The sequence below is a fragment of the Anopheles moucheti genome, chromosome 2 (genome assembly GCF_943734755.1).
Source record: "Anopheles moucheti chromosome 2, idAnoMoucSN_F20_07, whole genome shotgun sequence".
Classification (NCBI taxonomy): Eukaryota; Metazoa; Arthropoda; class Insecta; order Diptera; family Culicidae; genus Anopheles; species Anopheles moucheti.
This window is the reverse complement of record NC_069140.1, coordinates 4,191,844-4,214,186: the sequence shown is the minus strand read 5'-3', so window position 1 is coordinate 4,214,186 and position 22,343 is coordinate 4,191,844. Positions and strand designations below refer to the sequence as shown.

Sequence of the window (22,343 nt, the reverse complement as noted above, 5' to 3'; positions counted from 1 at the left end):
GCACATCCCAGAGACCTCTCTCTCTCCGTGTGTCTCGATGCTCAATCACAGGGCACCGCCACGGCCAACAACAATCAAGCGGAGCGCACGGACGGCCACTTCGAGACGGGCGAGAAAGCAAACGAAGTGTTTTCATAAATTCATTACCGTGTATCATTTATCATTTTCTCGAATTTTAAAACGATTCGTACACGCTCCGGCACCTCCATGGCTTGTCGTTCGTCCTTTGGGTTCCCTTAGTCGGATGGGTCGCTCACACACCCGTGGCGAACCGTTAACAATATCAACCCGAAACCTATCAGCCCTGGGGAACGTACACGAGGGAAGGGAGTGAGAGAGAAAAAACGCAACAAAAATGCCACCAGGGATGGATGCCACGTTGGACGCTGTGGAGTGGGGAGTCATTTCCCGGGAACTGAGTTCCTGTTTTTCGGCCCTCATCTCAAATCCTGGCGCGCATCGTTAAGAGATGACTCGCGGTAGGGTATGTTGTCAAACGGATGGGTAATGGCCGTTGGCCAAAGGTGCGAGAATGATAATTTCATCACACACCGACATGAGCAGGACGGCGGGCACGACCCTACCGGTCGCATTTGGGGTGTCCAGGTTCAATGAGAGGGCCACATTCGGGGATGTTGTTAAGGGTTGCAGGAAGCAAATGTTCTGTCAACCGAAGGATGATTGATAAAATCATTTGCGAGATGCGATCTGGATGAAAGTACACAATAATGATTGCAGTGCAAATATAAAAGGCAGGACAAGAATAGGAAGGAGTAGAGTTCCCAAGGGTCTTCAATTTGTGTCCTGCCTTGAGTCAAAAGATCGTCATATTAGAGAAGATCATTCTAATTGATCTCAGGTCGGAAGTTGTTCGGTATCAGGTGAATGACGTGAGGAACCTCTTGTAAAGTATTAGAGAGATTTCAATATCTTCCCAAGGATGTTTTCAGAAATGGAGTCTTCATAATATTCCTATGTTTAAAGTCGTTGTCTAGACAAGATTTTATCCGCAAATGGGTTTGTAGTGATGTCAGTCCTTTGCTGTTTGATTAGCTCATTAGACACAGTATAAGAGTGACTTAGTTATGTCCTGCATCTGCAATTGACATGAGCTTTGTCAGTAATTACACGAATTTTAGTGACTAATCCGCGTAAAAGACCACTTTTTGTCTACTCTTCAGTCGGCAAACAGCTGAAATGAAGCAAAAACAAATTTATCATCTTCATGAAAGACAATCAATTTATGGCACGAAATCGATTCCGTGCACACTAGAACGAAAGGAAAAACATACCTTAATTTGCTCCGGTTCTTGCGGCTGCCAAACCTCAAAACCACAGTTCCAGAACGATCAATCACCGCTTCACGAATTTTTTTCCGAAAGTTTCTTTGAGCGTAGCAAAAGCCTCATTTTCCCTCCAGTCGAGCTGCATCCGAGACGATCGTCATTGAACCCACTTAACCGACGGGGAAAAAGGTGAACCGCGAGCCCGGCTGACAAAACAGCGCAAAAGTGCACAGTTAGCAGCTTCCACAAATTAGTTTGCACCTTCGAGCGACTTGTCAGGGAGGACCTCCCTTCGTTGGCACCTTCGTTTTGGCTTTCCTTTTTTTTGCGCAACAGGATCAACCGAACACCATGGCCAAACCACATTCACTCGGAGCACCACACGGCTGGAACGAACCAAACCATCAAAATCTGTTAATTTATTGAATAAAATTTATTATATTTTGATCATTAGTTACCACGCCATTGCCGGGCACCGGTACGCCGGTGAAGGGAGAAGGGGCTCATCAATCTTTCTCCACTATTGGTTGATTACTGAGCACGGATCCACGGGTTCCGAGAGGGGGAGGTTTGCCGAGGGTGAGCTCCAGCAGAATTATCGCTTGGGCCCTTTTTACGTGCGCTCCGTCCTCTTCTCGATTCTCCGGCCTCGCGCTGGAGTGTTGATGATTTTCGTGGATCATCATCATTCACATGCAACCCAGTGTCTTGGGTTAGGTGTTCCGCTGATGCTACGGATGCTGCCCGGGAATCGCCTTCTGCCCAGCAGAGTACTTCTAGCCGTGTATTTATGCTCGTCAACAATCTGTGCCTCGCTAGCTGCCGTGGCTATGCTGGTGCACGGGAATCGGGAGGTTATAATCAGCTTCGGCGCGAGCGAACTTCAGCGATCGAGCAATGTGGCACAGATGAAGATGAAGCAAAGGTGCGAACGGTTTCGCACGCACCGTTTGGATCCGAGTGATGGTGGTGGTTCCGCGCATGCATACGTTTGGCGGGAAGCCAAACGGTGATCATGTCAAGGGCAAGCCCATTTATCAGCCCACAAAATCATTAAAACTTACCGTAAGCTTTTCTCTGCCTGTCCGGAGGGAACGAAACGGATCCGTGGCTCTTACGCCGTGGTCCGCGTTCTATTACATTTTATCTCTCACTGCCGCTGCACTGCCGGTGCCTGATGCCATTGTTTTAGGATTGTTAACAGACCACCCGAGGGGGAAGGTGGGGGGGTTCAGGTGCACCGGAGGTGATCTGCGCGCAAGTGTTAAGAGCTTTTACTTATGCACATGCCCCTCACGGGGCGGGTGAGGTTAAAGGTGCGAATCCCCAGGCGAGCGAGTGCTGCGTTCGTGTGCAGTAATGAATAGGCACAAAGCTGACAAAATATTTATTTCATAGAATTATGGAACTGTGCAATGGGTACGCACCGTACAGGCAATGAATCATGTCGATCCCGATTGCGATGAAGAAACGTAGTCAACCTGCTGCTATCATCTTCTAGCCTCGGTGTAGCGGAGGTTTCTCTTTGTTGGTTCAAGAAGATCGTTGCCCAAGATTGCATCAAAGGTTACGGCAGTATTTGTCCATCAAAAATGGTAATCTGAATTGAAGCTTCGTGGAAATTGATCAAATATTGCTTCTTAAACCAAATAAATGTTGGTAGTTTATTTAATCAATAGTTTCTTTAAGAATATATTCAGAAATATATTCAGATAAAATACAACTAACTCCTAACCTCTAGATTATTGCCCCCCGCATGAAAGTTTTGTACTTTTCCCACGCAATCAAACCTACAAGGACATCTGTCCTGTTAAGATTTGATCAACTATACCGGAAATGGTCAACTGCCGTTTTCCTCCGATTCAAGGTAATCAGTTCCCTTTCCATGTTGTTTCACATGAGGTTTGATTCAACGAAACAAAAACTCACTCACACACGTTCATCATGCATCGGGAAAGTGCAACTGCACATGGAGCGCCTCAATCAAACCTCAAAACCTCAAAGTCAGTGTAATTATCTATCTGACCACTCCGAAACAGTTAGGGGTCAAAAATTCCCACACACTGATTCCGCTGCGTTATTGTTTCAACTGCCGATCAGCTCACCTTAAACGATCATGATTTTTTGGATGCTCTCCCTTTTCGCTACAAGTCCCCCCTAGAAAAATATCCTGCCGGAACTAGCGCGCCTAAAGTACGAGTGCACGAAAGGATCATTTGGAGGAAAAAGTTAATCAAACAAAATTATCAACCGAATTTGATGTCCTGGAACGAAAAACAGGACTCTCACCGTCCTGCTAAACCCCGACCAGTAATTACACTCTTAAACACAGATTTTACGTCAATTGTTAGCGGAGCATGAACGTAAATTACGGAACATGACAGAATAACCGACGTTGAAATGTTTTTTTCGTCCCCCCACGATTTGGGTCCAAATAAAAATACACGCACATCCTTCCCTTTCCCTCGGTGGTGGTGGTGGTGGTTTCAGGATATGTGGCGATTCATTTTGTGGACAACACATCCTGCTCACCACCGTCACGCACGCAGCTGGTGGGGTGTGTGACGGTGCTGCTCAGTCACCGGAAAACCCGGACTACCCGGGGGGAAAAAAGCACTCGAACGAAATGCAGTTGCACACACTCTGACGATGACTGTCAGCGAAGCGTAAATTGCGCGTTGCAAAGGTAAAATGCATTTGTTTTGTTATTGGGGCTTTTTTCCTGTTTTCGAACGTTCGTAGGTGGGTACCCTCGTCCACTTTTAACCAGTGTGTACTCGTAACTCGTTTGGTTCGATTAATTCTCCACACGGTGGCAACTATCAATCGCGGCGGGAGAAAATGAACGTGTGAATTTTATAATTACGATCGGTTGAGTTTTTTTTTCGATTGAATCCCTGGCGAATGATGAATGCGTTCGGTCCCATAAATCCTGTGCCGTGTAGCACAACCAAATGCCAGCACTGATGCGGCGAGAAGATAATTTACTGTTCAACCTTTAGCATTCTGCGCTTTGCGTGTTGCAATTTAACATAAATCCTTCGCGGTATGCCACCCGTAGGTTGACGAGGGGAATTTTTTATCGTCAAATTTTTAAACGCTACAGTATTGAAATAGTGCAACCCTCTTTTTTTGTTCTATCGGCCATCATTAATAGCGGCAGCAATTATTGTGCTTGATGGATGATTTTAAAAAAGGCTTTTCCATTCGTCCCTTTTTTACCTCCTCGGGACACATTCTCCATCCCTAAGAGCTGTCTCAATTGACGAACGCATTATGAGACGATTAAAAGAATTTATTGCCATTGCTGGGATGACGATTTATCATGCAAAATATTTATCGGAAATTGTAAAATAAATTAACTTTGGACACATGTTGAACTAAACCTCCCGTTACTCTTAATGTCCTGCTTGTGTAATGTGAAACGAAATGTTTCATCCACTCCCTAACAACACCTGTCACACCGACAGCAAAAGGTTACACATCGAAAGGGACAATCTCGCTGATAACCGCTCAATTAGAAGACGCCGCAGCATCATTAGCATATTCGACCTACTCGTCTTGCTTTAAACCAAGGCTGTAACAACTTTCGCGACAATTTGTGGCACTGGCTCGAACCACCAAGATGGGCCACTTCGTAGCACGAAGATTAAGCATCTGCATCCCGGCGTTACGGTCGGTTCACTAACCGAATTTCGCACTCGAAGCTCAAAGACACTCCTAGCTGTCTTAAATGGAGTCCGGGTGCGTTGAACAATTGCTGCGCGATTACTTGTACTTTTCACTCGTACAAATCGCACCGTGTTGTCCTTGGAGGCTAAGATAGGCTAAAGATAAAATGATCCGATAGCACAACGTTCGTTGTAAATCTCCGCAAGCAGTGTGTCCCATTCAGCCCTTGCGGAAACGAGACCGACGCACACAACCTGCAATGGGGAAAATACACACAAAATGAGATACTTTATCCATTGGTGGTAGCAATTCTTACCCATCCTTACATCCCTCGCGCCTTTTTCTCTCTCGTAGTCAGCGTTTCCGTACAATGATCATCACCCCACAGCGCAATGGTGGGGGATAAGGGATTTTCTGCTACTCCATCGAGTGGAACTGAACACAATAGAGCTGACTGCTTGCAAATTTCCTTAAGAAGATTGAGTCGTTTTCACTAAAATTATACTCCGAGACTTGGTTCCTTCTGGTCTTACTGGTTTTTTGGTGTTTGCTATTTGTGTGGTGAACATAATAAAAACAAAATCATCGCCGGAAAGCGGCAGTAGCGAAATTGTCCCTAGCAGCAGCAGCTGGGGAGCCGATGGGAGAGCATCGAACAAAGAGCGAATTGTAATCTACTGTTACAATCGGCACGGGATTTATGCACAAAAGTGAAATGTAAAATAGACTTAGCTTCTATTTAGTTGTCGTTCAAGTCTCTAGTGTTTGAGTTCCTTTGCTTGTTCTTGTAAGACGTCAAGAAGCGTGCACGAACACCACGAGGCGAATGGAGGTACTGGAAAACTGGGAGTTTCCGTAGCTATTGATCTGCCTTCCAAGATATTGGTTTTCAAGATGAATGTAAACATATGCACCAATTCAAACTTGTCCTTGCTAGCTACTGTAGCTCTAATTCTCTACTGTAGCGTTTCTGCTCGATGTACGCTTCGCACACCGCCGCAGATGTCTTTCGAAACAGGTTAACTATTGGTGATATCAAACTATCTTTCATAATTCCGCAACCTTCCGTACCATTTTAAAATTGGCTTTATTTTTATCATAATCAACCATGCAGGACACTCACAGTTCGTCGCCCTTCACCTTCTTCGCCAGTGGTTCAGATGCGCCCCGAAACGCCGCGTAACGACTCTCGAGAAACTCGAAAAGTGCACTCATGCAACTGTACGATGTCATTTCATGTTTGATGTGGCCTGTGTGAAAGATGAAGAAGAACGCCAATTAGACCATCGCAGTTCAATTGCAGCTAATCAACGTAATCTAGTTAGCCTGGTGCAGTATGTAGCAGTTTGTCAAGTATCATCCATATCGCAGCAGGCGCCCCCTGGGTCGACACCTCTTGATAACACTCAAACAACCACACTTGACACACCGAACGCATCCACAGTTTCTTCGTTCGTCTTACCTGCGGAGTGTCGAGGAATATCTTGCTTTGTGATTGTCAGCGGGGTATCGAGTGGATCCTTTGCCGTCACCCAATTGCGACCAATCTGAAACAAAATGAAACACATTAAGGTACTGCTCTCTAATATTGTTTTTTTGTTTTTCAGGAGAATCGTCCTACCTTCTTCAGCACCTCTGGCACGAGCGAAGCAGCATGGACACTATCGGTAAAACCTACGGCGAATACTTTGTCCTGGAAAAACTCCGGATAGCGTTGTGCCAGCTCAACCGTTACCACCCCACCATAACTGTGGGCCACTATTGCTACCGATTGGGGTTCGCTCGTGAGAATGTATTTCTTCAGCACGGTTACGGCATGTTCGGTTGGATTACGACTACCACGGATCGACTGCTTCGCCCCTTTCACCGTGCGATAGTTATCGTTCGTGTTCAGCAGCAACACCTCATAGCCTAGCTCGCGACCCTTGTTGATGTAGGGGATCTGCGAACCGGAATCGAGACAATCGTTGATGATTAAACTGCGCGCCCATTGTCCCGCACGGACTACACCGCTGCCATGTATCAACACTAGCAGCTTCTTCGGTTTATCCAACTTTTCCTTGGTGCTAAAGATGAACGTGGCCTCTTCGGGTGGCACATTATCTGGAACGTAAAGCTTCTTCATGTCTTCCTTCTCTTCCAGTCGCTGATAAACGTACTGCGTGATTACATCGCCCAACGCTTCATAGTGCAGCTGGTTCTCCTTCAAGGATGTGTACACCTGATAATCAAAGACACGGTCGGTAAGCTTTCCCGTTTCCGTGTCAAGCTGGCGCAATTTTCCATCTAAAATAAACAGCGTACATTTAGCGTGTGTAACGAACTACCCTGTTGTATGTAAACTCACCTTCATTGAATCCGTATCCAAATCCTTCCAAGGTGGTCGGATAGGTACGTTCCTCTGTGGAAGCCATTCGAATAAGCGCTGTCGTCGTCACTACTACCTGAGGCCACCGTAACTCGTATCCACTCGTATGGCCACGCTGTCGTGCTAGTTGGGCGTGCTGGAACAGACGAAGCAGAATCCTCATAAGCTATACGCCGTCGGTGGTGCCGGTGTGCCGGGACAGTATTTCGATTGTGCAGCAAATGCAGATAAATCGGGCTTCACTGTGCACTAACATTAACCAACTGAAAAGCACCGAGGGCGAGCGGGATTATGTAAAACGCAGGATACATTGATTGAATAACCACCCCCGAAAATCGTACGCCAAGTTTGCACTTTGTTTATGTCCTCGAACTCGTCGTCGTCGTCCGGTTCCGCCTTTTTTCCGTCGCGGGCATTTGTTTTGAATTGTGGCTGTCGTTCAGTTTGGCTGACAACACTGAGTTTGTTTCGTTGAAAAAAGAACGCAAGCGTTTTGACGTTTTCGTTCAGTTTGAAGCGTTTTCAATTCAAAAACGCTTCATCTCACAAAAACCGTTAAATGCAGTTCCCTGGTTGCAACTGCACCTTTTTCATTCCAGTGATTTTGTAATGCAACACCCACGGGGCGCACGTTTTACATCAATGTTCGCTTTATTTAATCTATAAACATTTTTTTAGAAATACTATTACATATTTTACGCAATTTCTAAGTGTGTATATTCTTTTGTAGCCGTGCTTTTCCCTTTTCCTACTGCTCCCACCCAGACATTCCGGAGTAGATGGTTGGGGATGCACATCCGGTTTACTCTTTTATCCTGCCGAATAAAGGATCGTGCTCGTGAGGGCCACCCACCGTCATTAGCTTCGTCTGGCAAAGACCTACGCGAGGAGCCCGGATTTTGATTATGTGACAATTACACCACACGGGGAAGAATTTCTACCATCCTTTTTCCCAACGACATGGATGATCCATTAAAATGAGTCCTTCGCTTACTCGACGCTCTCTTCCCCGTCACCACAACCACCACCAGCACCAGTCGTCTCCAAGTCTTCCCAACCCAGTGTATCGCAGTGTGATGTCGATCAACCTTCTTCTCCGGGTTCTGATTTTGACCATAATTGTTGAGTTGAAGTCGTGCCCCACCGTGTTCAAACACGCATTGGCGCAAAACATGTTAAAAAAACAAACTATGCATAATTTAAAAAACACATACAGAGGCCATATACAAATACATATTGAATATCACGAAGAAAACCCTCCCGTATCTTCGTACCCATTACGACCAGCGAGAGGTCGTGGAACGATTCTAATCGATACTGATAACTATTTATAAAAGATATTGTACAACATTGCATCTCAGGTTCACAATTCCAGTACAACCGTTCGTTTAGCATAGCAAACGAGCGGTTCGGCTAAACAAGATTAAAAGAAAACTCACGAAGTACAAACAAAATGACTTCGAAAATTCCCGCGTCCGGTTACAACCAACCGAACCAGCTTTAAAAAACCGACCTTATACCCTGTTGGTTTAGGCGAGCAGAGAGTGTCCACCATTATCTTGCAAAGATGCCCTACATCTGGAAGGGAAAAAGAAGGAAAGACAGACCGGGTTGGACCAGGTGGGTGCGTACGAGCGTGTGACCTACTCCCTCCCTCCCCATCTTCCCCTAAACTGATCGCGGATCGGTTAACGTTCCCTGCTTCTAAAAACAAAAGTACTGATCGCTGTGCCACCACCACCAACGCGGATGTGTCCATTGGATGGCATTGGGCAATAGAGCCGCGGCAAACTGTACACAATTACCTCCCATCGCCAGGCGCACCACCAACGGGAGGGACGCCATCGTCGCGCGCCGAACCAGTTGTTCCACCGCCGAACGGTGTCAATCGGAATCGCTTAGCGTTTTCCTTCGCTTCGAGGCTTTCTGCTTGGACCAGTCTTCGTCGCTCGAGTCGTCACTGAAGTGGCCGGACGCTTCCGCCGCCTTCTTGCTGTTGTTGGCATGTGCTGCGGCGGCCGCAGCTGCCGCCTTCTCCGCCGCCGTCTCCTTCTTGTTCGAGGGTGCTTTTCGACCGCGACTGCTCGTACCCCGCCGGCCAACCGTGGTGGAGGTTTCGTCTTCGGCTGCCAGTGCAAACAGATCGCTAAACTGCTTCCGTTGACTTTCGGAACTGTGAGCGAATGCTTGCTGCAGGGCACGCTGCATGTCGTTCTGTACAAACAGTCCGGTGCCGGTACCGTTCCCGTGCCTGCAGCTGCGCCTAAAATGTTCCAGATGGTTCAGTAACTGCTCCGAGGTGGGGGCCGTATTTTGTTGCGCGCTCTTCGAGGGCCGCTTGCGTTTGTTCGGCGAGTTGGAGGGATACTTCGAGGTGAGCAGGGCCGCTATCAGCTCGGACAGCTTTTCCTCAAACTCCTGGCACCAGTAGCGGAGGACCGAGGTTACGAACGGGTCGCCCCGGTGTTTCGTTTCCGTCTCGCGGCTTAGCAGCAACCGGACAAGCTCGGTGGTCGGTTTCTCGGCGCGGAGCAGCAGCAGAATGGCGGTCAGCGCCTCCGCATGTGCACCGGACTCCAGCTCGGGGATTATCTCCTGGAACGTTTCGAGTGGGATGTCGTGGGCCTGTACCAGCTGCCAGATGCACACCTGCTCGAACGTTTCGTACTCGAGGCTCTTGCGCAGAATTTCCACGATGCCTTCCTCGTCGAACAGGATCAGCTTGCCCTGTGTGATGCTGTAGATGATGTCGCCCAGATTGCTCGCATCGATGCAGCCCACCAGCAGCCGCAGCACGGTCGTGTTGTTGAGCATGGTCTGCTTGAACTCCCGGTACATGTCCGGCAGGATCCACAGGAACATCTGCGTGTTGTGCTTCTCGAGCAGATTGAGATCCTTCTCGATGTAGTCGTCCACGGAATCGTCCGATTCGAGCGCATCACACAGCACACCGTACACGGACGACTTGAATGCGGTGCTGCCGGCGTTCTCTTTCCGCCGGCTCTGCAGCTTCCCGTGCACCTTCAGGAAGAACAGCAGCATGTAACCGGCCACATTGATGCGCGTCACGATAGCGACCAGCAGCGCCATGATGCGCTTTTTACACGATTCCTCCTGCTGGTACAGTATCCGGTAGGCCGCAAACAGTGGGTAGTTGATGCTTTCGGACAAATTCTCGTCCGTCTTCGACGTGGGGAAGTAGCTCTTGTCCGGCAGTGTCTGCTTGATCACCGATATCACACTCTCCGTGAGGTAGTTTTCCTGCTCGAGGTTGAGTGCCGCCTTCCCGCAGCTGCCCAGACTTTGTAACAGCGGCTCGAACGACTTGACGCTTTTCTCACGCAGAAACTCTTCCAGATGGCCGTTCAATGTGTCCGGCAGGGCTACCTTCGCGATGGCCGGCTTCTCCAGCAGTCGTACCTTTGCCAGCGGCAGATCATCATCATCCGACACGTCCTCCGTTTTCGTAGCCGTCGTTGCAGTGGCTTTCGATGCGTCATCTTCATCGTCACTAAATTTGGGATCGTCCGCTGTGCCTACACTATCCGCTGATCGAGGCGTTTCTGAAGGTTTGGCAAAAGTTCCACCACCACCGCTGGCTGCACCACCCGGCCCACCACCACCAACATGTATTCCGCTCGGAACACTTCCGGGTCCACCTGGACCGACCATCGGTCCGGGTCCACTGGGAGGACCACCTCGCAACACTCCCTGTGTAATAGGCATCGTTCCGGTACCAGTTGCCATAGGTCCTCTTAAGGCGAGCCAACCGGCCCCTACTCCTACTCCTCCGCCTCCACCACCACCGCCGCCGCCGCCACCTCCTCCACTGTCGTGTGCTTTCCGTGAGGGATCCATTCGATTTACCTGTGTCATATCGGTCTGGCTAGGGTGAACCGTATGCACGGGTGGATGCATTAGATGGGGTGGTGGATGTTCCACCGGTTCACCGGGATAGTGCATCATCATCTGCGTCTCCATACCGGGCTGGGGTGGATGCATACCGTACATACTGTTCGGCGGTACACAAAACTCACGGAAGTTTTCCCGCAACATTGCCTTCAGATCACGGTCCAGCTTGGGCGATTCAAACAACGGCACCAGATTCGGGATCACCTTCATCTCGAGGATCTTACGCAGGGAGTTGTAAATACCGGTCCGAATGCGATCCTCCCACTTCGGGTAAAAGTTTTTCATGATACGACAGAGGAAATCCAACAGTGTGCAGCTAACGAGCGGATGGTTCTTGATCGAATGGTACATCACCAGTATACCCGGTTCCACGTTCATGATGTTGTCTTTGGCCGGGTCGAAGAACAGCCAATCGTAAAACAGGGCCAGCTTCGCATTAGCCAGCGTAACCGCATTCGTGCACGACGTCAACAGCCACCCGATGATGGCCCAGCGTGGAATAATGTCCGAACAGAGCATATCGTTCGTCGGATGAATCGCACTGATAATGAACCGTATCAGATCGCACCGCAAACTCTGCGATTCGGGCGTGTTGAAGTACCGCTCCTGAAACCAATCCTGGTAGCGCTTTTGATTGCCGAACTTGACGTTGCTCGTGAGAAAGTGTATCTTGCGCTCGATGTCCGGGGTGATGCGGCCCCGCAGAAATCGCCGGCTTGTGCGTGTCTGCAACAACTGCCACACACCGTTGAACGAGGGGCAAAGCGATTTCGGGTTGTACAGCATGTCCTTCCACAGCTGATCGAACTCCGGTAGCCGGCCCACGTTTTGCAGCAACCGCACGAATTCCCGCCCGAGCGGAATGATGTCCATGAAGCGGTCCCGTATCAAAGAGATTACAAACTTCACTTCCCTGTTGCGTAGATGCACAAACTGTGGCCCACAGTGGTCCTCGATGAGCCGAACGAACGTGTACGCCACCGTACCGATCAGAAACTGATCCTTTTCTAGCCACGCCCGGTGCTCCGTGAAAATGTCCAGCAAACCCTCGATCAATGCAATGTTCTTCGGGCTAATGTCGCCACCGCTTGCCTGGCGCAGAATGTTCCACGCCAGATTGTCCACGTTCAGCACCTGGTTTTTTATCAGCTCGCGCAGCAACCAAAGCAACTGCTTACGCCCAACGTCCGTCAGCTTATGGTATTTCTCCGCAACCAGCATTGCCAGATTGGCCGTCACGAACCCGAGCCCGTCCCGGGTCAGCAGCGTCAGATCGCGGTACATCTTTGGTGCACCGTTCGGGTCGGTCAGTATGATATAGACGAGGGCGAGCGAGATTTCCTCGTGCTGCTTCTCCTTGCTGACCAGCGAGGACAGCAGGTCGTGAAAGTCCTTATCGCTGAGACCCGCCGTCGTTTCCTCGAACGAGCGGTACGCCCGCATATACTTTTCCTCGTTCTCATCGCGCGCGTCGATTGTCTGCACGAACAGCTTGCCCTCGAAGGCCACCTTCCCGCACGAGTCCATTTGTGTGCGATCCGCGCGTCACTGTGTCCGCGTCCGCTTACCGCTACGCGTCCGGGTTAATCGTCGCTAGCGGAGCTGAAGCCACCCTTCTTCTGGCGTTGTGTACATTCACAGACTTGCCGTGCTGTGTGGCGCGCGACCAAGAGCGAGAATGTCACGCACACGGCACTCGTTTCACAGCACAGTGCATGCAAATGCCAGGTGAGCTGGCGCTAGAAGGGCAACGATTTCGCTCGCCCGTATTCGTGTTGGCCAATCGTTGTTCGTTCCCGTTTACCAAAGCAGCAGCAGCAGCACCAGCAACCCGTTTTTTGCCGTGCAACTAGAGCTGTCAAAACGAGACCAAACCTATCAAGAAACGGACCCGCCACGCTAAACGCAACTGTTCGAACTTCCCAGGCTGCAAAGAACCCGCGAAAAGACCGATTCTTTGTGTTTATACTACTAGTTAGCGAGTTCATTTGTTTCAAAATCGTTTGTACGACATATTAAGTGAAAAGTCAACGTTATATTGTACTTACAGTATATTGCATAATTTATCCTACAAGTTTCATGCACAATCAGACGATTTTCCAACAATTTTCTATTTTAAGCCTACAACTGCCCAAGCTCCAAAACGGCACATGAAAAGACATCTTTCCGCAGTCTTTTCGTCCCCGAAAAGACCGCGGAAAGACGTCTTAATAACGCCTCATCGGACCAACTGTCATGGCGGCACAAAACATCAACCGCTGTACAAAAAGTTGTGCCGCAGCAACAATTATTTTTTGTGCCGCTTTTTCTGAGCTGTTTTTGCGACGCTTTTTTCCTTCGGTCATCATTCCCCAGTTAAACCCTACAACAGTCCTCATATGCAGGCTAGCTATAGCTATTTATAGAATTGAACTTGTGTATGGCTGAATATGCAAATGTTTCTAGCGCTTTATTGAATTGTCCTATGCGTCTGTGTTGTTTGGAAGACGACTGTAGAGCAAGAAAAGCAACAATGGTGTAGTGAAGTGGAAAACGTACTGCTGTTGTATTTCTTCATCATCAAATCGCGTAAAATGCGCAAAATTGATGGTGTACAACTCGGTAAGCGTTTTGATGTACAGGCAGTCCCCGAGATACGCGGTTCCTCTTATACGCGGATTCGGAGATACGCGGTTTTTGAAAATTAGACAGATGACAGATTTGACAGATGACAGATAGTTTATAGCGCAACATTTAAGCAAAATGGTGAAAAATAGGTCGAAAATACCTTCGATGTCACATAAAACATTTGTTTTTAACTTATTTTAATGTAATGTTTCTAAAAATCGCCTGATTCGCTGCATAAATTAAAGGCAGAGAAGGAAGTCGACTCGGTGACTTTGAGGTATAAACGAAATCGCACCAGGATTCGACTTACGCGGAAATTCGAGTTACGCGGGTTTTCCCGGGTTATAGCGGTCCGCTATAATAGCGTATCTCGGGGACTGCCTGTATTTATCACCTTTGACCTCGGCCACGTGTTTTCTTTATATGGTTTATATGGTTTGAGATAAACACAGTGCGATATTTGTGAATCGTTTCAGATACGGTAAACGCTTCCGATGCCATTTTACCATCTGACTTTCTCCTTCGAACCTTTCTGGAAAACCTTTCTCCTTCGAAAAACTGCATCGAATCGGCAATAGGTTAGAAACATATCCATGATGTGTTATCAACTAACCGAGGATTAGAAAATGTTTAATGTTTTTTAATGTTAACCGAAGTAACAAAGATGCGTCCTCGTTCCTGTATTACACAAATAGTCATTTCGTCAAGAATAAGACCAATAGGGACAAATGGAATGATATTATAAAAGAATGTTTGCAATCCTGCAGACCCGCTGGAAGAGATACAGCATCATGACCACCTGCCTGTGTAATAGAGGGCAGTGCACTCCTTTCTTTCAAATAAAAGCTTGCCTCGTGCAATCGCAGTGCTAAAACACGCCACCTGCAAAACGTACATGTATTGTTCATTCATTCTATTTCATTTCATTTCTATTGTCTATAACTTATGCGTTGTTTTGGCTGTTATGCCATATGAATATATTACACAAATAGTCATTTCGTCAAGAATAAGACCAACAGGGACAAATGGAATAATATTATAAAAGAATGTTTGCAATCCTGCAGACCCGGTGGAAGAGATACAGCATCATGACCACCTGCCCGTGTAATAGAGGGCAGTGCACTCCTTTCTTTCAAATAAAAGCTTGCCTCGTGCAATCGCAGTGCTAAAACACGCCACCTGCAAAACGTACATGTATTGTTCATTCATTCTATTTCATTTCATTTCTATTTTCTATAACTTGTGCGTTGTTTTGGCTGTTATGCTATATGAATATATTACACAAATAGTCATTTCGTCAAGAATAAGACCAACAGGGACAAATGGAATAATATTATAAAAGAATGTTTGCAATCCTGCAGACCCGGTGGAAGAGATACAGCATCATGACCACCTGCCCGTGTAATAGAGGGCAGTGCACTCCTTTCTTTCAAATAAAAGCTTGCCTCGTGCAATCGCAGTGCTAAAACACGCCACCTGCAAAACGTACATGTATTGTTCATTCATTCTATTTCATTTCATTTCTATTTTCTATAACTTGTGCGTTGTTTTGGCTGTTATGCTATATGAATATATTACACAAATAGTCATTTCGTCAAGAATAAGACCAACAGGGACAAATGGAATGATATTATAAAAGAATGTTTGCAATCCTGCAGACCCGGTGGAAGAGATACAGCATCATGACCACCTGCCTGTGTTATAGAGGGCAGTGCACTCCTTTCTTTCAAATAAAAGCTTGCCTCGTGCAACCGCAGTGGAAGAGATACAGCATCATGACCACCTGCCCGTGTAATAGAGGGCAGTGCACTCCTTTCTTTCAAATAAAAGCTTGCCTCGTGCAATCGCAGTGCTAAAACACGCCACCTGCAAAACGTACATGTATTGTTCATTCATTCTATTTCATTTCATTTCTATTGTCTATAACTTATGCGTTGTTTTGGCTGTTATGCCATATGAATATATTACACAAATAGTCATTTCGTCAAGAATAAGACCAACAGGGACAAATGGAATGATATTATAAAAGAATGTTTGCAATCCTGCAGACCCGGTGGAAGAGATACAGCATCATGACCACCTGCCCGTGTAATAGAGGGCAGTGCACTCCTTTCTTTCAAATAAAAGCTTGCCTCGTGCAATCGCAGTGCTAAAACACGCCACCTGCAAAACGTACATGTATTGTTCATTCATTCTATTTCATTTCATTTCTATTGTCTATAACTTATGCGTTGTTTTGGCTGTTATGCCATATGAATATATTACACAAATAGTCATTTCGTCAAGAATAAGACCAACAGGGACAAATGGAATAATATTATAAAAGAATGTTTGCAATCCTGCAGACCCGGTGGAAGAGATACAGCATCATGACCACCTGCCCGTGTAATAGAGGGCAGTGCACTCCTTTCTTTCAAATAAAAGCTTGCCTCGTGCAATCGCAGTGTTAAAACACGCCACCTGCAAAACGTACATGTATTGTTCATTCATTCTATTTCATTTCTTTTCTATTTTAAGCCAACAACTGTGTGCATTCCTATTGCTTATGTTAGTAACTTGTGCGTTGTTTTGGCTATCATGCCATATGAATGATTATGATTATGATTATATATCATTTCGTCAAGAATAAGACCAATAGGGACAAATGGAATGATATTATAAAAGAATGTTTGCAATCCTGCAGACCCGGTGGAAGAGATACAGCATCATGACCACCTGCCTGTGTAATAGGGCAGTGCACTCCTTTCTTTCAAATAAAAGCTTGCCTCGTGCAACCGCAGTGGAAGAGATACAGCATCATGACCACCTGCCCGTGTAATAGGGCACTGCACTCCTTTCTTTCAAATAAAAGCTTGCCTCGTGCAATCGCAGTGTTAAAACACGCCACCTGCAAAACGTACATGTATTGTTCATTCATTCTATTTCATTTCATTTCTATTGTCTATAACTTGTGCGTTGTTTTGGCTGTTATGCCATATGAATATATTACACAAATAGTCATTTCGTCAAGAATAAGACCAACAGGGACAAATGGAATGATATTATAAAACAATGTTTGCAATCCTGCAGACCCGCTGGAAGAGATACAGCATCATGACCACCTGCCTGTGTAATAGAGGGCAGTGCACTCCTTTCTTTCAAATAAAAGCTTGCCTCGTACAATCGCAGTGCTAAAACACGCCACCTGCAAAACGTACATGTATTGTTCATTCATTCTATTTCATTTCATTTCTATTTTATTTCATTTCTATTTAAGCCAACACATGTGTGCATTGATATAGCTTATGTTGGTAATTTGTGCGTTGTTTTGGCTATTATGCTATATGAATATATAGGTATGAACAAGAACGAGGAAAGGATCCCGAACTACAACTGTGTTGCCTTATTCCTGTGTAGACACACCCAGCGATAGTTCCAGCATCACATCGCAATGCTTTTTTGTCGGAATAGTTTCTCTAAACGCCATCAACCCTCGGAATCCGAATCTGTTTTTACATGTTGAATTTGTGTAGCTGATGGTATTGTTTGTGTAGTTTTTGTGGCACTAAAGGCCGTGAATGAACAATACATGTACGTTTTGCAGGTGGCGTGTTTTAGCACTGTGGTTGCACGAGACAAGCTTTTATTTGAAAGAAAGGAGTGCACTGCCCTATTACACAGGCAAGTGGTCATGATGCTGTATCTCTTCCACTGCGGTTGCACGAGGCAAGCTTTTATTTGAAAGAAAGGAGTGCACTGCCCTCTATTACACGGGCAGGTGGTCATGATGCTGTATCTCTTCCACTGCGGTTGCACGAGACAAGCTTTTATTTGAAAGAAAGGAGTGCACTGCCCTATTACACAGGCAAGTGGTCATGATGCTGTATCTCTTCCACCGGGTCTGCAGGATTGCAAACATTCTTTTATAATATCATTCCATTTGTCCCTATTGGTCTTATTCTTGACGAAATGATATATAATCATAATCATAATCATTCATATGGCATGATAGCCAAAACAACGCACAAGTTACTAACATAAGCAATAGGAATGCACACAGTGGTTGGCTTAAAATAGAAATGAAATGAAATAGAATGAATGAACAATACATGTACGTTTTGCAGGTGGCGTGTTTTAACACTGCGATTGCACGAGGCAAGCTTTAATTTGAAAGAAAGGAGTGCAGTGCCCTATTACACGGGCAGGTAGTCATGATGCTGTATCTCTTCCACCGGGTCTGCAGGATTGCAAACATTCTTTTATAATATTATTCCATTTGTCCCTGTTGGTCTTATTCTTGACGAAATGACTATTTGTGTAATATATTCATATGGCATAACAGCCAAAACAACGCATAAGTTATAGACAATAGAAATGAAATGAAATAGAATGAATGAACAATACATGTACGTTTTGCAGGTGGCGTGTTTTAGCACTGCGATTGCACGAGGCAAGCTTTTATTTGAAAGAAAGGAGTGCACTGCCCTCTATTACACGGGCAGGTGGTCATGATGCTGTATCTCTTCCACCGGGTCTGCAGGATTGCAAACATTCTTTTATAATATTATTCCATTTGTCCCTGTTGGTCTTATTCTTGACGAAATGACTATTTGTGTAATATATTCATATGGCATAACAGCCAAAACAACGCATAAGTTATAGACAATAGAAATGAAATGAAATAGAATGAATGAACAATACATGTACGTTTTGCAGGTGGCGTGTTTGAGCACTGCGATTGCACGAGGCAAGCTTTTATTTGAAAGAAAGGAGTGCACTGCCCTCTATTACACAGGCAGGTGGTCATGATGCTGTATCTCTTCCACCGGGTCTGCAGGATTGCAAACATTCTTTTATAATATTATTCCATTTGTCCCTGTTGGTCTTATTCTTGACGAAATGACTATTTGTGTAATACAGGAACGAGGACGCATCTTTGTTACTTCGGTTAACATTAAAAAACATTAAACATTTTCTAATCCTCGGTTAGTTGATAACACATCATGGATATGTTTCTAACCTATTGCCGATTCGATGCAGTTTTTCGAAGGAGAAAGGTTTTCCAGAAAGGTTCGAAGGAGAAAGTCAGATGGTAAAATGGCATCGGAAGCGTTTACCGTATCTGAAACGATTCACAAATATCGCACTGTGTTTATCTCAAACCATATAAACCATATAAAGAAAACACGTGGCCGAGGTCAAAGGTGATAAATACAGGCAGTCCCCGAGATACGCTATTATAGCGGACCGCTATAACCCGGGAAAACCCGCGTAACTCGAATTTCCGCGTAAGTCGAATCCTGGTGCGATTTCGTTTATACCTCAAAGTCACCGAGTCGACTTCCTTCTCTGCCTTTAATTTATGCAGCGAATCAGGCGATTTTTAGAAACATTACATTAAAATAAGTTAAAAACAAATGTTTTATGTGACATCGAAGGTATTTTCGACCTATTTTTCACCATTTTGCTTAAATGTTGCGCTATAAACTATCTGTCATCTGTCAAATCTGTCATCTGTCTAATTTTCAAAAACCGCGTATCTCCGAATCCGCGTATAAGAGGAACCGCGTATCTCGGGGACTGCCTGTACATCAAAACGCTTACCGGGTTGTACACCATCAATTTTGCGATCAAACGCGATTTGTTGATGAAGAAATACAACAGCAATACGTTTTCCGCTTCACTACACCATTGTTGCTTTTCTTGCTCTACAGTCGTCCTCCAAACAACACGCATAGGACAATTCAATAAAGCGCTAGAAACATTTGCATATTCAGCCATACACAAGTTCAATTCTATAAGTAGCTAGCAGCTTGCATATTAGGACTGTTGTAGGGTTTAACTGGGGAAAGATGACCGAAGGAAAAAAGCGTCGCAAAAACAGCTCAGAAAAAGCGGCACAAAAAATAATTGTTGCTGCGGCACAACTTTTTGTACAGCGGTTGATGTTTTGTGCCGCCATGACAGTTGGTCCGATGAGGTGTTATTAGGACGTCTTTCCGCGGTCTTTTCGGGGACGAAAAGACCGCGAAAAGACGTCTTTTTATGTGCCGTTTTTAGCTTGGGTGGGTCCACTCAGTCTGTGTTCGAATATTTTCGAACTTCGAGTGCACGGTTTGTATTTTTCTCCACAATTGCATTCAATCTTTGTGCAATTTCTTAGTTCGGTTTGATTTTTGTTAATTTCCCGTAATTTTTTATACCATTCGCATGAACTACCGATTGTTATTGTCCAAGAACTGCATCATCGATCTTTTGGTCATTGAAGAATGGAGTTTCATGAAGGAAAAACGTGTGTAAAATTCAATCAAGCATTCTCCGAGTTTCCTGAACAAAATTATCGCACGATTTGCTAAGTTCAGCATTATTCAAAGCACTTTTCCGTCCCCACAAAATCCATCCCACGCGCCAACCCTGCATGATTCGTTCGAAATTCTGCTGGAAACGGATTTCGAACTCATCGCTGTCCCGAAATTAGACGTTTCGCGTAAATAAGAAAAACACAATGACGGCACAAACGTAACCAAAACAAATCAAAACTTGATCATCGCGATTTTCTGCTCCTCGCTTCGGCCGTGGTTTGTAATCAAATTACCGATTATCAATGACCTTCTCCCCGTAGGCCGTATTGGGTTTTTGGTGCTGGATCATCGACAACACATCCCAGGATAGTCACATTCGCAACGATGCGTAAACGCCAGATCGATACGCTCAAGATATTCAACCACAAGTGAGCATAAATCCTAACTCCACCAGTTTATTGCAATTCATTAACGAGTTTTGCGTGTTTTCTCCCTTCGTACGCACACGCTAGTGTACAAGAGGTGAAAGAAAATGAAGAATATTTGGTCAACTTTAACTGTGGAGGACGAGAAATTGCCATCAATATTTTGCTTGGGAATGGTTTCCCGAATGAAAAGCCAAAGCTTATAGTCAGTCCGATTCTTCGCCATCCGTGGGTGAATGGAACGACGGGAGAAATAGATAATGCGCCCGGAATACTGAACGTAAGGCAATCAGGAACGCTCGTTTCCTCACGCTGACAGTCGACATTAATCGATTGATTTCCCCTGTCCCCTGTCCATTCCAGTACACCATTCATTCCGATCTCGGAAGGATAGTGCAAGCAGTAGGCAGGGAATTTGAAAAACATCCTCCAAAGTTCGTGAATGAACCAACGTCCACGCCGCAGCACCACTCCCAACATCATGCGCCACCAGCAGCGCATCAGGCATGTCGAAACGGAAACGTCCAAGAATTCGGTCCCGATAACCGCAACGCCCTTCTGTCACCATCACACGAGTCGGATCAATTCGGTTTGCGAAATCTTACCACCGATGAACTGAGTCGGTTGAACGCGGATGATGATTGTCTGGAAGAGTTCATCACAAAGCTCCCCTTTGTGCAGCATCAAAATGACGAAATGGATCAACTGCTGGCGGGAATAGAGTCGCTTGCCGTGGAAAATCTTGCCCGCAAGGAAGCAGTCGAGGAGCGCAAATCGAAGGTGGAATCGCTAGCACTCGAGTTTAAGGAACTGGGTCAGCAGTGGGAAAGCATGAACCAACGGTATCAGCGCAAGGCGGAAGATTTTTCCCCCCAGCACATCAAGGAACTGTTGCAGATTGCCGTATCGACGGCGGACGGTAAAAGCGACGACGAGGCACAACGGTTTCTCGCTGGCCAAAGTGACGTTGGCACATTTCTGCAAAACTTTATCGAATCCCGCAAACTGTACACGATGCGTAAAGCCAAAGAGGAACGATTGGTCCAGCAACTGACCGCACTGGAGCGTGCTGCCTTTTAAGGGTACTACTGCAGACTAAGAGAGAAATTAAAACATGCATTTTCTTGTGATATTCCAACGTAAAGGATGTATTAATTATAAGAAATAAACATTCTTTCCCGCATTGGAACGTTTCGGTGACAATGATATGCGGCTATTGTTGAACTGGCAAGCAAAATTCCGAGCTTTTGCGCAGTCTCGCGAAACGAAGGTCTCCACTCGCTCTTCATTCTCGCGCGTCGTGGCCGTGTGTGAATTTTCCGGCTCCGCTTTATTGGCGAATTAGAGAAAATCACGCTCTTTCTTTGTACGACAAAACGGCACCGTACCGTGTAGGAAACAAATCCAACCGACGCGGCCTCCCACTGGGCGCGCACGCAACAGTGTTGTTTAACATGGTTGTCCTTAAAGGATTACGATGTGAGGGACGTACAACCACAATGCGTAAGGCATGTTTAGCATTGTTAACAAAGTTGATCGACAGGACAGCACGAGAGCGCAGAGGTGCGCTCCGAATGAACCTCCCCCCCGCCCCATTCTGTTCCGATTGCCGGAATGAGAGCCTAATCAGTTCAATGACGCCTTCAGGGATGTATTCAACCTGGGTTTACGGCAGTAAGGTTTATGATAACGAAACAGGGTTACCTGTCCTTTGACAGCTGTTACTTTAATGAAGTAGATAAAGTTTGTGGAATGTAAAGCATAATCATATTTATTTTGTAGTTGTAAAATT

The 22,343-nt window shown here is 46.0% G+C and overlaps 3 protein-coding genes across 4 annotated transcripts; 1 reads left to right on the top strand and 2 right to left on the bottom strand.

Annotated features, from left to right (window-relative positions):
* Positions 1-6,037: 6,037 nt before the first annotated feature.
* On the bottom strand, positions 6,038-7,741 carry LOC128297445 (FAM172 family protein homolog CG10038). Its single transcript, XM_053033082.1, has 5 exons — positions 7,581-7,741; positions 7,306-7,462; positions 6,580-7,244; positions 6,421-6,505; positions 6,038-6,208 (listed from the first exon to the last, which is right to left on the bottom strand). The coding sequence occupies exons 1-5, from the start codon at positions 7,635-7,637 to the stop codon at positions 6,078-6,080; spliced, it is 1,095 nt and encodes a 364-aa protein (XP_052889042.1). The 5' UTR covers positions 7,638-7,741; the 3' UTR covers positions 6,038-6,077.
* A 224-nt stretch (positions 7,742-7,965) lies between these two features.
* Positions 7,966-13,021, bottom strand: LOC128297826 (integrator complex subunit 3 homolog). 2 transcript variants are annotated; one of them, XM_053033527.1, is made up of 2 exons: positions 11,280-13,021; positions 7,966-10,898 (listed from the first exon to the last, which is right to left on the bottom strand). In XM_053033527.1, the coding sequence occupies exons 1-2, from the start codon at positions 12,763-12,765 to the stop codon at positions 9,211-9,213; spliced, it is 3,174 nt and encodes a 1,057-aa protein (XP_052889487.1). In that variant the 5' UTR covers positions 12,766-13,021; the 3' UTR covers positions 7,966-9,210. The 2 variants fall into 2 exon arrangements, with proteins under 2 accessions (XP_052889487.1, XP_052889486.1); XM_053033526.1 differs by having other exon boundaries at positions 7,966-13,021.
* A 7,307-nt stretch (positions 13,022-20,328) lies between these two features.
* On the top strand, positions 20,329-21,927 carry LOC128297358 (vacuolar protein sorting-associated protein 37A). Its single transcript, XM_053032986.1, has 3 exons — positions 20,329-20,554; positions 20,639-20,831; positions 20,915-21,927. Exons 1-3 carry the CDS (start codon positions 20,511-20,513, stop codon positions 21,629-21,631), a joined length of 954 nt encoding a protein of 317 aa, XP_052888946.1. The 5' UTR covers positions 20,329-20,510; the 3' UTR covers positions 21,632-21,927.
* The last annotated feature ends 416 nt before the right edge of the window (positions 21,928-22,343 follow it).

Coding starts and splice junctions, on each gene's coding strand:
- LOC128297358 (XM_053032986.1), top strand. CDS start 20,511: ATGCGTAAACGCCAGATCGATACGCTCAAGATATTCAACCACAA. Junction 20,555..20,638: donor CTCAAGATATTCAACCACAA/GTGAGCATAAAT, acceptor CGCACACGCTAG/TGTACAAGAGGTGAAAGAAA. Junction 20,832..20,914: donor ATGCGCCCGGAATACTGAAC/GTAAGGCAATCA, acceptor TGTCCATTCCAG/TACACCATTCATTCCGATCT.
- LOC128297826 (XM_053033526.1), bottom strand. CDS start 12,765: ATGGACTCGTGCGGGAAGGTGGCCTTCGAGGGCAAGCTGTTCGTGCAG.
- LOC128297445 (XM_053033082.1), bottom strand. CDS start 7,637: ATGTATCCTGCGTTTTACATAATCCCGCTCGCCCTCGGTGCTTTTCAG. Junction 7,245..7,305: donor TGGATACGGATTCAATGAAG/GTGAGTTTACAT, acceptor TGTTTATTTTAG/ATGGAAAATTGCGCCAGCTT. Junction 6,209..6,420: donor TATTCCTCGACACTCCGCAG/GTAAGACGAACG, acceptor TCTTTCACACAG/GCCACATCAAACATGAAATG.